The sequence below is a fragment of the Psammomys obesus genome, unplaced genomic scaffold, assembly GCF_907164565.1.
Source record: "Psammomys obesus unplaced genomic scaffold, mPsaObe1.curated_primary_1811, whole genome shotgun sequence".
NCBI classification, from domain to species: Eukaryota; Metazoa; Chordata; class Mammalia; order Rodentia; family Muridae; genus Psammomys; species Psammomys obesus.
This window is the reverse complement of record NW_026592890.1, coordinates 24,771,554-24,787,409: the sequence shown is the minus strand read 5'-3', so window position 1 is coordinate 24,787,409 and position 15,856 is coordinate 24,771,554. Positions and strand designations below refer to the sequence as shown.

General features: G+C 40.4%; 1 protein-coding gene across 1 annotated transcript in view; it reads right to left on the bottom strand.

Moving 5' to 3' along the window:
- The window catches only part of Cdc40 (cell division cycle 40), a 49,348-nt gene that overhangs the window by 25,433 nt on the left and 8,059 nt on the right, over positions 1–15,856 (bottom strand). The window contains exon 2 of the mRNA XM_055616185.1: positions 8,008–8,094. Coding sequence (XP_055472160.1) covers positions 8,008–8,094 — 87 coding nt within the window. The remainder of the gene's footprint in view (positions 1–8,007; positions 8,095–15,856) is intronic.

Below are 15,856 nucleotides of genomic sequence, written 5' to 3'. Positions count from 1 at the left end.
TTGAAGGCACTTCTCTGGACAAATGAGAATTACTATAGATTTTTCTAAATCACGACTTGGGATTTGGGTGATATTTTGTCAATGATAGCATTGAAATACAGCTTTTGTTTTAAAAGCCATGTTTTTCGTCCATTTAGGAGTTCCTCAAAGGTAGGGACTCAGAATCTTCTACATTCACCACGGTGCCTGGCAAACACAAACTACAGACATCATTAATCAAAAATCAATCAGAATCCTTGTGGAGGCACAGCACAGAAACAAACTAAAAATTAAGTGTTTGAAACAGTCTAAGAAGAGAGATCACAAATGTAAATAAAACTTATCCACTCTGAGAATTCACATTCACAAACAAAACAGTGGCTTTAATGTTGTAGCCTTCCAGAATTGTTTTCCAAATGTTGATTCGTTTTGTACAAAAATGCTGAAAAGTTAGACAGGTGATCTCCTCTGCCACATATAAAGAAGCCTAAGATGAGGCATTTTACCTGTTCTAGGGCCAAGTTTTATTACTTGTAAAAACTAAGACTACAACAAACCTAAGGCAAACGTCTTACTACCTTAAGATATTGCCTAAATGTACAACCTTAAAGCCTAACTTGTAAGACACTCAGTTAAGAAGTACCACAATATGCTATGTTAACCCTATTAAATAATGCCATTATGAAAGATCCTGGGAAAATCACTCTCTGAGACAGGGCTTCAGTCTGTGTCCCAAGCTGTCCTTGAACTCCTTGCAATATTTCTCTCTTAAGTTCTTGATTTCTTGTTTGTATTTATGAGTGTTCACTCAGCAAACTTAATACTTTTCTTCATTATTGTTTCGTTTCACAATATAGCCCAGGCTGGCTTAGGAATGCTTTCGAGGCCACAATGGCCTTAATTTAGCAATCCCCCTGTCTTCACTTCCTGAGTGCTGGGACGGTAGGCACACACCATCACACCTGGCACATAACAATATTTATGTAAATACTGGAACACCCATGGTTCCTCATAAAATATTTTGATATTAGAACATCTCAGGTTATTGTCTTTATGCCTAAAGATACAAATGTCAATTCCTGCTCCCCAACCAGTTCTGGGTCTTCTCATTGTACTGTGCATGGAAAGTTATAAATTTAGCTGTCAGATTATTTGCCTAACATATTTTTTACATTAGAGGAAAATAAACCACTACATGATTGCTGTAGACTAGTAACTTGTATTTCTGCTTAAAATGCTCAATTTTCTACAAGGTTTTTAACTGCTAACTCATTCCAAATTATAAAGGCCAAAGCAAGACTTTGTAGCCCACATGTGCTAATGGAACACAGGAAAAAACAATGCAGACTGCTGGACATTGTTGACAACTTCATTTATTCATAAAATTTACAATGAACAGAGAGAGCCACAAAATGAGAGGTAAGAATATGGCTGACAGCTCCTAAGATGCAGCCCAGCACACTCACCACCTCAAAGCAGATCTGGTGCTTCTTGAGTCCGGAAGGGGGAGGGAATGTAAAACGACAGAATCCCTACTGCCCCCGAGGGCCTCTGAGCACATGCGATAAACTACCGCAGCGCTCACAGCGCTCTCCTTAGAGAAGGAACACCCGCCTTGTAAGAAGTGTACAGTTCTACAGGCTGTGCACATCAGATTCACTGCGCTAGTTACAGGCCATCCTTAGCATCAAGTATATACACAATCACATTCACTAACGCTGAGTATATTCCACGTGTGCTGCCGTGCCTGCAACAATCTTAAAGTCTAAATAGCTCAGAGATATCTGGGGGACACAACAAAAAATTCTTCTTGTACTATTAGGAGGCTGTGGTGGAGGAGGCCCATCTACTTTAGGCCAACCTAACTGCCCGGGAACTGGCAACTATTTAAGCTCACCTTAAAAACACAAAATGAGGCAGAGAACACTGCTCGGTAGGGCCCTGTTCTAACCGTTACTGAAAAAGCTGCCCAGATCTCCCGGTCTCTGAATATGCACCTTGTTTAATTCTTGAACAGCCATTTTCAAAAGTATATAAAAGGATAGACAGCAAATTCAAATTTTCTTTTCATGTTTTAGTAGCTAAGTTTAAGGTTTGGATATGAAGTGTCAACCCCCACCCCTCAAAAGAATTGTGTTGGGGACTTAGTCCCTGGCTGGGAGTGCTCTCTTAGGGGGCTCTGGAAACATTCTGTGGTGGCCCCGAGCTGCAGAATGTGGCTGGGCACAGGTAGACTCCAGAGGCTATTTTGCCCTTGGCATCCTGCTTAGGTCCCCTACCCACACAATCCTGCCGCCATAAATTCTGTCCAAGTTCACGGGGCCAAACAACCATGGAATGAGTTGAAACCATGAGCAAACAAACAAACAAACAAACAAACAAACAAAAAAATCGAGGGCTGGAGAGATGACTCAGCTGTTATGAGCACTGTGCGTTCCTTCCTGCAGGACTGGGGTTCCATTCCCAGCCCCCCACATGGTGGCTCACAACCATCTGTAACCTCAGCTCTCGGGAACCCAATGCCCTCCTCGGACCTCCACTGGTACCAGACACACAAGTAGTACACTGACATAAATGCAGGCAAAAAAAAATAAAAAATAAAACATAACAAAACCCCTCCCTCCCGTAAACTGTTTATATCAGAAATTTTGGTTATAGGAATAAAAAGCAAACCAATAAACTAATTTTAAGAGTTAATATGTTCAAGAGACTTATAGCAATTTATACCAATATACTAGTGAATGCACAGCAAGCATCTGTACATGAATATATAATAAATTCACATATCAAGTTAATTAACTGTGAGTGTTAAGTTTTCAGTTAAAATTATATCAGAGTTCACTATAGTTAGCTGCAATTGTAATCTCCCTACATAATATTTAAAATGTAAGTAAGAAACTATTCATATTTGCAAACCATATACTGATAAAGGGTTAATATTCCAAATACATGGAGATTTCAAACAGATCAACAGCAAGAAAACAAGTAACTGATTAAGACAAAGGGCCATAGCAGCCATATTTAAAAAAGACAACATGGACAGTATGTAGATGAAAAAATGTTCAACATCAGTAATCAGAGAAACATAAATTAAAACCTCAATGAAGAACCACTTTACCTCTGTCAGAACAGCCCTTTGCTTATCAAAGACAGAAGTCCATGAGTGTTGGTAAGGATGGGAGTAAGTAATTCATGCACATTGTTGAAGGGAGTGCACATTAGTACCAGATCCTACGCAACACAACATGAAGGGTCCTTAAGGTTGAAAACCACAACTGTTATGTGACCTACCAAAGCTCTTACTGGGTATGTACTCCAAGGAAATGAATGAAATATGCACTCCCATGTTCACTGCGGGTTATGTGCAATGGCCAAAGGGTCTGTCTATCAACTAGGTGGTGCAAAAAAAAAAAAAAAAAGAAGAAGGGAGGGGGGTGGGAAGGCAGGCTGTGAGTTACAAGATTGGAGCCGCTCTGATTTATATAGTGAGTTCCAGACCAGCCAGAGCTACACAGTGAAACCCCTATCTAACCACCCCTCAAACAAACCACCCTTAGAAAAAACTGTCATTTGTGACAACACAGATGAGTCTGGAGGATACTGTGTTAAATGAGATAGCTATTGTATTATCTTACTAATATGCAGAACTGAAAAAGCTGCATGTTATATTAGCCAGAGTTCTCCAGAGGAACAGAACATATTATATATATGGGGTGACTTATTAGGATGGCTTACAGGCTGTGGTCAAGCTAGTTCAACAACGGCTGTCAATCAACAGAAGGTCCAAGAGTCCAAATTGTTTATTCCACAAGGGTGGATGTCTCAGCTGCTCTTCAATATGCATCAGAATCCTAAAGTAGGCTTTAATGCCAACGAAGGATGGACTTGCCAGCAAGAGCAACAGCAAGAGCTAAAGCGTCCTTCTTCCATGTCCTGCATACAGGCTGCCACTAGAAGGTGTGGACCAGATTAAAGATGGATCTTCCCACTTCAAAAGATCCAGATTAAAGGTGTATCTTCCCACTTCAAATAATTTAGTTAGAAAAGAAAAAAGAAAACTCTGACAGGTCTGCCCAGCTGCTTGAGTTTTAGTTAATTCTAGATGCAGTCAGGATGACAACCAGGAACTGAAAGCAGAAAGAACAGTTTGTACCAAGGGTAGCAGGTTTATGTGACGGTGACACTGGTCAAAGGGTAGATTTTAGTGATGGGAGGGATGAACTCGAGAACCCCCGTGGAGCTTTCTGAATGACAATGGCTTCTAAGAGAAGCAGCCTGACATCTTCCAACTGTGCTGAATTTATATAAAGTGTTGATTTATGTAGAGTGGGGAGAAACATTCTTAATATCCTCAGAGATTTGCTTATTACAAGATATTCTTAAGCTGAGCAATGGTGGCACACTCCTTTCTTTTTCCTTCCCTCCCCCCCTTCCTTCTTTCCCTTTTTTGAGACAGGGTTTCTCTGTGCAGTTCTGGCTATCCTGGACTCACTCTGTAGACCAAGCTGGCTACATCCAGCTTGGGACACTCTAATCCCAGCATTTGAGAGGCAGAGACAGGTGGATTCGAGTTGGAGTGCCAGGATAGCCAGGGCTACACAGAGAAATCCTGTCTTGAAAAACCAAACCAAACCAAACCAAACCAAAAACAACAACAAACCAAACCCCTCCTCCGTAAAAAACAAACAAACAAACAAACAAAACAAAACAAAAAAAACCCCAGCTCTCTGAAGTCTTCAGGAGCTGCACTATTTCAGCAGTGTTTTATAATGTGACTGGAATTAAGAAAATGAATACTGGTAAAACAGATTATATGAAATCACAACTATAACTTTATATACAAGGAAAACTCACATTGGTGAACTAATATTGTAGCTATTGCATAAATGTCTAAAACTTGTAAACATATTTTAAAGTGAGAAGAATTTACTTACTGATTATTTTCTACAAATCAGGAAAAGATCATGACTCCGTTTTGTGGGTAGAATAATTTTGTAAGATGTATGTGAAGTGTGACAATTATACAGAACACTTCACTGCTGCCACTGACAACCTTGGGCTCAATCTTCTCATAAGACTGAGAAGCCACAGTATTTCTAAAGCATTAATATTTATGCAGCTCTTATGATTAGATTTTTTAATAGCAACTACCATTTGTTCTCTGAATTTAAACGCACACACACACACACCAGTTTAAGGGGTCTGGAATTCTTCCTGAGTCGAGTGAATTTAAAGAAACTAATAAATAATTTACTTCTAAGAAGCTGAAAAAGGACCTAGTCAAGGAAGAAAGCTGCTGGACTAAACACTATTATATTTTCAACTTTAGTTTATAATTTGAACAAATGATTCTGCATTAATAGGCATACGATCTAAGAAAAGTTGTTGGTTGGAACAACAAAAGAGGCAATGTGGTTGACTTTCAGAGTTAGCAAAGTCTTAGGACAGCACCATGCAGATTACACAGCGGCCTTCAAATGCTTCTTCCAGTTACTGAGGGGTAATTAATAATGATCTAGACTTGAGTCCCAGAAAAATTACCTGATGGCAGATGGGTTTCTATTCTACAAAAAAAGGGGGAAGAACACTTACTTATAGGCTTAACAAGTACAAAAGGAGCAAAAGTATGTCAACACCTCAGTTTGTATGTGTATATGATTTTAAAAAGTGGTAGTTTTATCTCACCCATCAGTCTCTTTTTCTGTTCTTTTCTTATCATTCAAACCCTAACCAGACATTTAGTCCTAAAAATTCAATTTTGATGATATCATTGCTCCATTTCAGAATTCCGTGTGTCTATCATCTATTAAAACCAAAGTCTCCCCTTGGCTCCCAAATCCTTGCACTACTGTGGTTTGATCTCCCTAATCACGATGACAGGTTCTGACTAAAGCACTCCTGTTCTTCAGGACTTTTGATGTAGCTTCAGCATTGTGCCTGTATTCCTTCCCCATAAAAGCCTACCTGATCCTCAGTGCCCATGATGACAGAAATAACATAAACTTCCATCTGCTAAATGCCTACTCTGTGCCAGCATTTCCCAGCACACCGTGCATTAGCTCGTGTAGTCAGTAACTCAGTATAGTAGACATTACCTTTATTTTAACTATGAGAAAAAGCTAAGAACATCCAAGGTCTCCCAAAAACAAACACACAGTCTCATTCCAAATTTCACCTTCTAAACCTGGACTGTATTGAAGTGGACTGCCCACTTCAAATATGACTTTTATAGAGAAGTACCTGTCTCTCCAATCAGATGCAAAGTCTCCTGAAACTTGTGATGGTGAGCTATAGTTAGAGAAAGAAAAGAGCCCAGACTCTAGACGACACAGCACACCATCTGTCAAATATCAGGTTGAGGAGAGGGATTATATTTTGGTTCTAACACTGGATCCTCAGCATTTAGGGATTTGAATTGAACCTTAATGTCCTGGCAACACCTTTCCAGACTTTTCCAAGTGATTTGGATTCTAGTCATAAGAGACAAAGTTCACAATCTGTTATATCACAGATGATTGCTTCCTTGGTAATTAGGAAAGATTCTAATTCTGCTTCCAAGTATCCTTTCTTAAACTTTAACATGAGTGGGATTGCTAACATGAACAAGTTTACGTGTTAGTGAAGGCTCCTTAGCATGAGGAAGGGACGGAAGTAATGACTTGCCAATATCATTACATAATCAATTCATTCGTTTAGTCTTTTGATTGAAAGTTAAAAATATAATTCTCTAGCAATATTACAGTTAATAATAAGAACTCAAAAGTTAGAAAAAAGCAGAGCTTGTAGAAAATAAGCTGACATCAAAATGTTACACGCCACGCTGCTTTCAAATTTTCTCCTCCTCTGAATGCCAGTAAGCGCTATTTTACTGAAGCCCCTTTCATTTGTAGAAATCACGAGGCGTGCATGCACCAGCGCTCTCCTAGATGGGCCAGCTGAGATGTCACTCGGGGAGAGGAGACAGCTTACAGATGCAGGAGGTCAGCGCTGACACAGGGAAGATGTACAGTGCACAGGTCTCCGAGTGCCGGTACAGTTTACTGGGCTTCTACACAACAGCCAGAGCGGAGCGCTGTCTCACGCCACACCACAGTACTGACTGGGCCGCACATCTCCACGGCAACTGTTCAGATGCCTTGGGGAGCTAGGCGGGTGCAGTATGACGTCGCTCTGGGAGCCTGATGTGTCTGTGTGCTATGCAAAGAAAACTATTAAAAGCACCCCATTTTCCACCAATAATCAATAAGCGATAGCTCTTCATGTCTGCCTTCAAGAGATGTCTTAAGGATCCTGCTATTCAAACCTTTTTTTTGGCGGGGGTGGGAGTGTGTGCCTTATAATGACCATTTCCTGGCTTCTTCTTGTCAGTCACATGCCTTTTCCATTTTAATATTTAAGGATGTTAACTTCTTAAGTAAGCTTTCCTTAATGGACAGTGTTCAAAGACTCTAAGCAGACATGAGGAATTTTTCCTTCATTCCTTCCCAGTGTTCCCACTGCTACTTGTTACCACGTGGAAGAAGGAAAGAGTCCATGGAGCAGGCTGTTTCCCTCAGCAGCTGTGACTGTTCCAGCAAAGAGAGAAAGACAGAGAGAGAGAGAGAGAGAGAGAGAGAGAGAGAATGTGTGTGCGTGTGTGAGACACTGGAGAGACATCTGAGGTGGTCTCATAATATATACATTAATGTTAATAAATCATTTTCTTTGTGGTTAATTATAATATTCCCTTACTGATGCTGCAAGAATATCGAGTTCACAGTGAAGAGTTAGATATTTTCAGATTCCCTTTTTCAGAAGCCAGTTCCATATGAGAGGCCATTTGTATGCAGGCAGATGTGCAGCCAGTGGAATTTTAAAAGGGTTCTCATAAAAACTATTTAGGTTTTTAGAGACTAGAAGGTTATATTTTCTAAAACTTGTAGTACTATAGTTTTATGAGAAAAAAATTTAAAAACTCAATATCCATTTATCAACCTCTGTATAATTGAAAATACTCCATATAAGGGAGAACCCAGTAAGCTTTCTTACCTCAGGAGCGAACATGGTCTCATAGGTAGGATTATATTGAACTTCTTTGACAGCAGGGTCAAGGTGAACTCCAGTCTCCAGATCTTCCTAAAACAAAGCCAAATGGACGTTACAAATTTGCTAAGTGAGTATATATTTTAGGAGCTACATCAAAGTCACACCAGCATTTTAAATGTCTAACAGCTGACTTCATGACTATTACCTTAGTATCAAGCACTAACAATTGTAATAATCAAAGAGTAATGAAACACGTGTGTAGTAATACAATTTAAGACATAAAAAGACTAATTTCTTTTTCAACATACTAACTTTATTAACTAAATAAGTTAACAGTGCCCAAACACTTCAATGAAAAAGTTCTAGCTTCCTCACGCCATCTGCTGTGTCAGCCACCAATGCCTGGAGGCACTCTAGGAACCCACAGGGCTCTGCAGCCTGGGAATCAGGTAGGCAATCTTCACACTCCTTCCCATTCTGCATTTTCAAGTCCTCAGTCTCTTCCCATTCTGCATTTTCAAGTCCTCAGTCTCATCCCAGCCCTGCAGCAGACTACCTGTAGCGGCCTGTCTTCCCTTTCAGTTTCCACTCCCAATGGACTCTGCTGACCTTGGTGGTAGAGCCAGCTTTCCTCCTTCAGTGGACCCTCTCAGCCCTCACTTCTACCCATCCTCATTCCTTCTATTAACCTCCAATATCTAGAAACACCTTCTACCCAGGACCCCACAGTGGCCACTGGAAAGGAACTAGGAAGCACTCCCTACCAGACACAGCACAGCCACCACACTCTCCTAGGGAGCAGAATGTCAATTCAGAGCATGGCTGTTCTGGCAAGAGATCATACCCGAAGACCGGCTGGAATACGAACATGCCTTTCATCCAGGAGACAGGCAAGCAGATCTCTGAGCTCAAGACCAGCCTGGTATAGCGCAAGTTTCAGGTAAAGAAAAGCGTAGGTCCAGGTGTGATGGTACACACCTTTAATCCCAAGCAATGCAGATAAAGTTAGCTTGTAGAAGGAAAGTGTTTGAAAGTGATGTCTAAATGAATGGCAGAAACAGTGATGAATCAGAGAAAGACTTGACAGAATAGGATATGCCCAACTCTCATGAGAGGAAAGAGGAAACGGAAGCTACTTAAGGGGCAATGAGAGAGAGAGAGAGGAGAAGGCAATTTTACTGGGACAGTAGCAGAGAGAGAGGTTATATAGGGAGAACTCAGGTGAAGACAGGATGAACCAGAGAATGAGAAGGAGCCAGGAGATTAGAGCTGTTTGCTTGAGTTAGTTTGAGGCTGAGCAGAGCAATTCAGGGGCTGAAAAGAGGAGCCAGGTTGAGTAAGTGAGCTGGGAAGGAGTTTGAGCCAGAACAGCTGAGTTGAACTAGCCAGCTACAAGCCCAGAAAAAAACAAGAAACAGTGAACTTATTAAGCAGTAACTCTCAGAGGCTGAAAACATGCTAGGCCTAGATTAGATCATATGGAGGCTAGAAGCTTCCAGGACTGGGCCTAAGTTAGGCAGGAGGAGACAGTAAGCCTCAGAAACAACTGAACCAGGAGAATAAAAGCTACTTTCACACTCCTAAAAATCCCAGAAAACAAGGAAAGGAACACTCATCTGGACTCCATTGAGAAGTCAGGTGTAATATTAATATGTCTGTCTGCCTTTATACGTTGCATGGGCTTTCCCCTTGCAGCTTTTAATATTCTTTCTTCTATACATTTAGTGTTTTGATTATTGTGTGCTGATATTAACACCTGGGATCATAATCATCCAAACCCAGTGAGCATACATCACAGTAAAAACACAACCAAAACCGTTCAGGGAAATATGTTTCACCAGAGCCCAGCAACACTACTACACAGGCCCTAAGAAATGCAACACGGCTGAAGCACAAGACAAAAACCTCAAAACAGCTATCATGAATAAGTTAGAGGTCCTTAAAAAGGATATGAGTAAATCCATTAATAAAACATGTGAAAATACAAGCAGTGAATAAGCCGAAGAAAACAGTTCAGAACATGAAAGTAGAAATAGAATCACTAAAGAAAAAAAAATGAATTTAGGTATAACGAGAAATGAAAAATTCAGGAAGGCAAGCAAAAACCTCAAGAGGTAGCAAGCCTCAGCAACAGAATACAAGAGATTGAAGAATCTCAAATATTAAAGACAGAATAAAACAAATGGACACCTCAGTCAGAGAAAATGTTAAATCAAAAGAATCCAGGTACAAAACATCCAGGAAATCTGGGACGCGGAAAGACAAAATCTATGAAATAAAGGATTAAAGGAAGGAAAAGAAACCCAGGTCAAAAGCACAGACAATATTTTCAACAAAACCATAGAAGAAAATTCAGAACACCAAATAGAAAAAAACAAAAAACAAACAAACAAAAACAACAACAACAACAAAAAAAACTCCTCAGGACACATAATAATCAAAACACTAAACATTTTTTTTTTTTTAGGAGATCACATTTACCTTGATACCTAAACCACATAAAGACCTAACAAAGAAAGAGAATTATAGACTAATTTCCCTTATGAACACAGAAACAAAAATTCTCAATAAAATACTTGCAAACCAAATATAAGGCCATATTAAAACGTTCATGTAGCCGGGTATGGTGGTGCACAGCTGTGATCCCAGCACTCAGGGAGACAGGCAGGTAGGTCTCTGAATTTAAGGCCAACCTGGTCTACAAAGCGAGTCCAAGACAGCCAAGGCTACACAGAGAAACTCTTGTCTCAAAAAACCAAAACCAAAACCAAACAAATAAAAAAGTCATCTACCACGATCAAGTAGGCTTCATCCCAGAGATGCAGGAATGGTTCATCATACATACATCAATAAATGTAATCCACTGAAAGACAAAAGCCACATGATCATCTCTTTAGATGCAGAAAAGGCCTTTGACAAGATCCAACACCCTTCATGATAAAAGTCCTGGAGAGATTAGAGATACAAGGGATACACCTCAACATAATGACGACAATTTACAGCAAGCCCGTAGCCAACAGCAACCTAAATGGAGGGAAACTCAAAGCAATTCCACTAAAATCAAGAAGACAAGGTATGTACTCTCTCCATAGCTATTCAATTTAGTACTTGAAGTCTTCGCTACAGCGGTAAGACAACTAAAGGAGATCAAGGAGACGAAAATAGGAAGGGAAGAAGTCAATGTGTCTTTATTTGCAGATACAGCTGATAAACACTTTTTCAGCAAAGTAGCAGGATACAAATTATATACCAAAATCAGTCAGGCTTTCTATATACAAATGACATGGACTGAGAAAGAAATACCTTATTGCTTATTCAGAAAAACAATACCTTTTCACAATAGCCTCCATAAAAATATCTTGGGGTAACTCTAACCGAGCCAGTGAAAGCTTGTATAATAAAACTTTAAGACATTAAAAAAAGAAATTAAAGAAGATATCAGGATGGAAAGACCTCCCACACTCACGAAGTGGTAGCACTAATACAGTAAAAATGGCCACCCTACCAGAAGCAATCTATAGATTCCATATAATCCCCACCAAAATTCCAACACAATTCTTCCCAGAAATTAAAGCGACAATTTTCAGCTTCATATGGAAATGCAAAACACCCAGGATAGATAAAACAGTTCTGAATAATAAAAGAACTGTTGGAGGGGTCACCATCCTTGATTTCAAATTGTACTACAGAACTATAGTAATTAAAGCAGTATTAACATAAATCCTGATCAATGCAATAAAACTGAATACCACGACGTGTGTCAAGACACCTGGTTTTTCATAAAGAAGCCAGGAATACATGGTAGAAAAAACAAACAAAGAAAAAACCAGCATCTTCAACAACTGGTCAAACTGGATGGCTTCATGTACAAGAATGTAAATAAATCCATACTTATCATTCTGCACAAAACTCAACTCCAAATGGATCAAAGACCTCAGTGTAGGGCCTCTTATGGAACAGAAAGTGGGAAATAGCTTTGAACTCATTGGTACTGGAAATGACTTTCTGAAGAGAACACTTTTAGCACAGGCATTAAGAAAAACAATTAATAAATGGGACTTCATAAAACTGAAAAGCTTCTTATGTCAAAGGGGCACCATCATTAGAGTAGCAGCCTACAAAATGAAAACAGATTCTTACCAATTACACAGCTGATAGAGGGCTAATATTTAAAATTATAAGAGAACCCAAAAAGAATCAGACATCATGAAAGCAAGCAACCCAATTAAAAATTAGAGTACAGATCTAAACAGTATTCGCAAAAGAGGAAACACAAATGGCTAGGCCATACTTAAAGAAATGTTTAATATCCTTAGTCATCAGGGAAATGCAAATCAAAACCACTTTGAGATTTCATCTCACACCAGTCTGAGTGGCCAAGATCAATACAACAAATGACAGCTCTTGTTGGCAAGGATGCGGGGGTACACTTTGCTGCTGGCGGTAGTGCACGCGCTATAGAAATTGGTGTAGTGTTTCCCCGGGAAGCTGGGAATTGAGCTACCTCAAGTTCTAGCTATACCATTCTTGGACATATACTCGAAGGACTCTATATCCTATTACAGAGACCCTCGCACTCTACTTATAATAGCCAGAAATTGGGAACAGACTAGACACTGATAAAAGATGAATGGATAAATTATGGCACATTTTCATAATGGAATGTTATGAAGCTGTCAAAAAATGAAATCATGAGATTCACAGGGAAATGGATGTAGCTAGAAACAAAACAAAACAAAACAAAACAAAACCCTAGACTTCGTTAGCCACCAAATAACATCTCCAGTGCCAGGAATGAATTGCATCTAATCAAGCTGTTGGTGGAAGGGACCTCATGGAAACCCCAAACAACTCAAACTACTGCCAAAGTTATTGGTTGTTCTCTACAAACTGATGGTAAGGCCCTACTGCTGGAGACAACACCTACGTAACTCACTGGTCAGGGAAAAGTCAGCTGCTGCCTACTTAGAGCCTTCACCCCTAATGGCTAGTGTTCATGGTACTGACAGGTACTGTGCATGCTACCAGAAGAGAATGGTACACCCCAACCTAGCTACAAATCCTTCTATCTGCATTGGTTGCCTCCCTGAAAGAAACACTTGTGCAACAGTGGCACAGACTGTGGGAGTAACCAACCATCCTGTCTGCTTGGCAGTAAGGCCCATAGAACGCATGCCTGACACTGCTTGAGAGGCCATGAACCTGCGACTTGCTAGGCCATGGGCCTGGGAGAAAGGTATGTAATAACATTCTCCTATCATCACAGATCACTGTCTTGCCCAGCCATCATCAGAGAAGCTTCCTCTTGGAGAAGATGGGAACAATACACAGAGAGTAAGAGACCTTGGAACACTTAATCCTAAATGGGGTAGCTCCATCAAATCCCTCCCCTCAGGGTTCAGGAAATTCTGAGGAAGAGTAGATGGAAAGACAGAGAAAGTAAGAGCCAGTGGGGATGAAAAACATCAAGGAAATAGGGCCTTCTGGACACAGCAGGGCTGGTGCACTTATGAACTCATAAAGACTGTGTGTATGTGCAGTATGTACAGGGTCTCCAAAGACTAAGGCAGGGGGTGCTGAGGGGGGATGTGGACTAAGGCCCCATCCTTAACCCAGAAGCTATTCCTAATTGATAACCACCCATAAAACATAGTTTTCTCCAATGAGTCTCACTAGGTATACAACCACTCTTAAGGGCAGGCACCGTGCCCCACTCTAGGCTGCCAATACAAAATGAACTCAATGGCATTTTTGAGGGTTCTTTGTAGCATAATGTGTTGTCTGGACTTCACCCCCTCACTCCCCCCAAAAAAAAAACCTTATAAAACCTTGTGTTTCTGATTTCTATGTGTGTGAATGTGTGTCTCTAGGTCTGTATGTTTCCTGAGTTTTGTTTTGTTTTCCATTTGTTTTGTCTTATTCTGGGTTGTTTTTATATTATTTTATCTAATCTACCTAATTCTATCTAATCTAATCTATTATTACTATTACTATTGTTATTATAGATGTGTTTTGTTTTCTAATGAGAGAAAGGTGTGTATTTGAGTGGGTGGGGAAGATCCGAGGAGCTAAGGATCTCCTAATAGATGCACACCCGACTTCTGCTGTATTGCAATAATGGATGCTAAAACAAAACAAAACAAAACAAAACAAAAAGACCCCAGCAAGTACTCTGATGCTTTTTCTGCCTTCCATGCTGTTACTGCCCCATCACAGACATCCCGCCCTGTTACTGCCCCCATCACAGACATCCCGCCCTGTTACTAGCCCTGCATCACAGGCATTGACTTTGTTACGTGATAAGTCACCTTCCCATTTCCCCTGACCTGCTCCCTCCTCCTGCTACAGAAGGAATTTTTCTGCCTGTAGTCTTACGAATGCTTTATTTTTCACGGAATTTGTAATGCATTATTTATTGCACATGGCTTTTACTTAGGTTTTATATCTTTACTGTCTTGTAGAATGCAGGGCAGGCAGCACATGTCAATAACTATTTGTTAAATTAAAACGATGAAAGAGAATGTAAATCCACAGAGAAATTATGTAGAATAAGGTCGACTAACAGTCGCTGGGTTTGGCACAACTTCTGCTGAAGTGATTCTAGCACCGAGACGGACTGTGGAAGCCAGAGGCAGAGAGCACTGCTGTGATTCAGAGTGTGCAAAACAACAAAGCAATGCTTTACACTAAAGAGTTAAAAAAAAAAAAAAAGACAAAACCACAACAAACAACAAAACCCCAGAAGAGAGGGGGCACCAGATGAAAGATTTCCAGAATACAATGCTTGTTTTTTATCTCCTTAAGGAAAAAAACAAAAACAAAAACAAAAACAAAAACAAAAAACAACTAAGTCAAAGACAGTCATAGTGCTACAGGAAAAGAGACCAGCAGAAAGAAACACAGGACAACACAGGAATGGCAGGAGGTGGCTGGGGCATTTCTGGAATCCCACGACTGGGGAGGCGGGGTGGTAGGATTGTGAGTTCAAGCCAACCTGACTACACAGAAAAAAGGAAGAGAAAAGGAATGAGGGGCTAATCAATGGTATCTTATCCAAGAAGAGGGACGAGGGAACAGAACCCAGGATACCGCTGAAAAGCATTGTGAAGAGGGCTTTTAGAGATTACAAAGGCGAGATGCTGCCAATCAAAATGATCTTTTGAATTCCTCTGTGTAGTTAAGGTGATAAGACATGTACAGCAACAGCAGATTTACACATTCAGCAGATGCTGACCATGTGCCTGTTGTGTCAGGCACTGTTCTAGGCCTACAGAAATAGATAAAGCTGCCTGCCTTTATACAATTTGTTCTAGTGGGAAAGAAAGACAGTAACCTATACAAGAAACAAACATAGCTTGCTATAAGAAGATAAATACCATGAAAAAAGGAATCTAACAATACAAAGCTGTTAATACTGGGGTAGTAGTTGTATAATCTTTTGGGGTAAGAGGCAGAATGCAACCTTTGGTTTTATTTCTTAGCATTGCTCATGTTCTTGTTTTGAGAAAGGCTCAGAACTTGCCACCAGGCTAGGCTGCCAGCCAGTGAGTCCCAGAGCTCTCACCTCTCCTTCCCCAGTCCTGTGCTTGACTGGAGGTGCTCACCAGCATAGCTGGCTTCTTCTTGGGTGAGGAGGTATGTCTGTGAGGCAGGCACTTTACTAACTGAGCTATGTCCCCAGCCTATCTCATATCATCTTCAAATCATTCCTGTGAGTCAAGTTATAAGCCAGATTAAGTCATTCCCACTAATGTTGACCAGAACTAATGACAGACAACAGGGGAAGAGGTTAAAGCAATGACATGAGGAAGCGAGCAGCAAGACGGCTCAGAAGGTGAAGGTAAGCCTGATA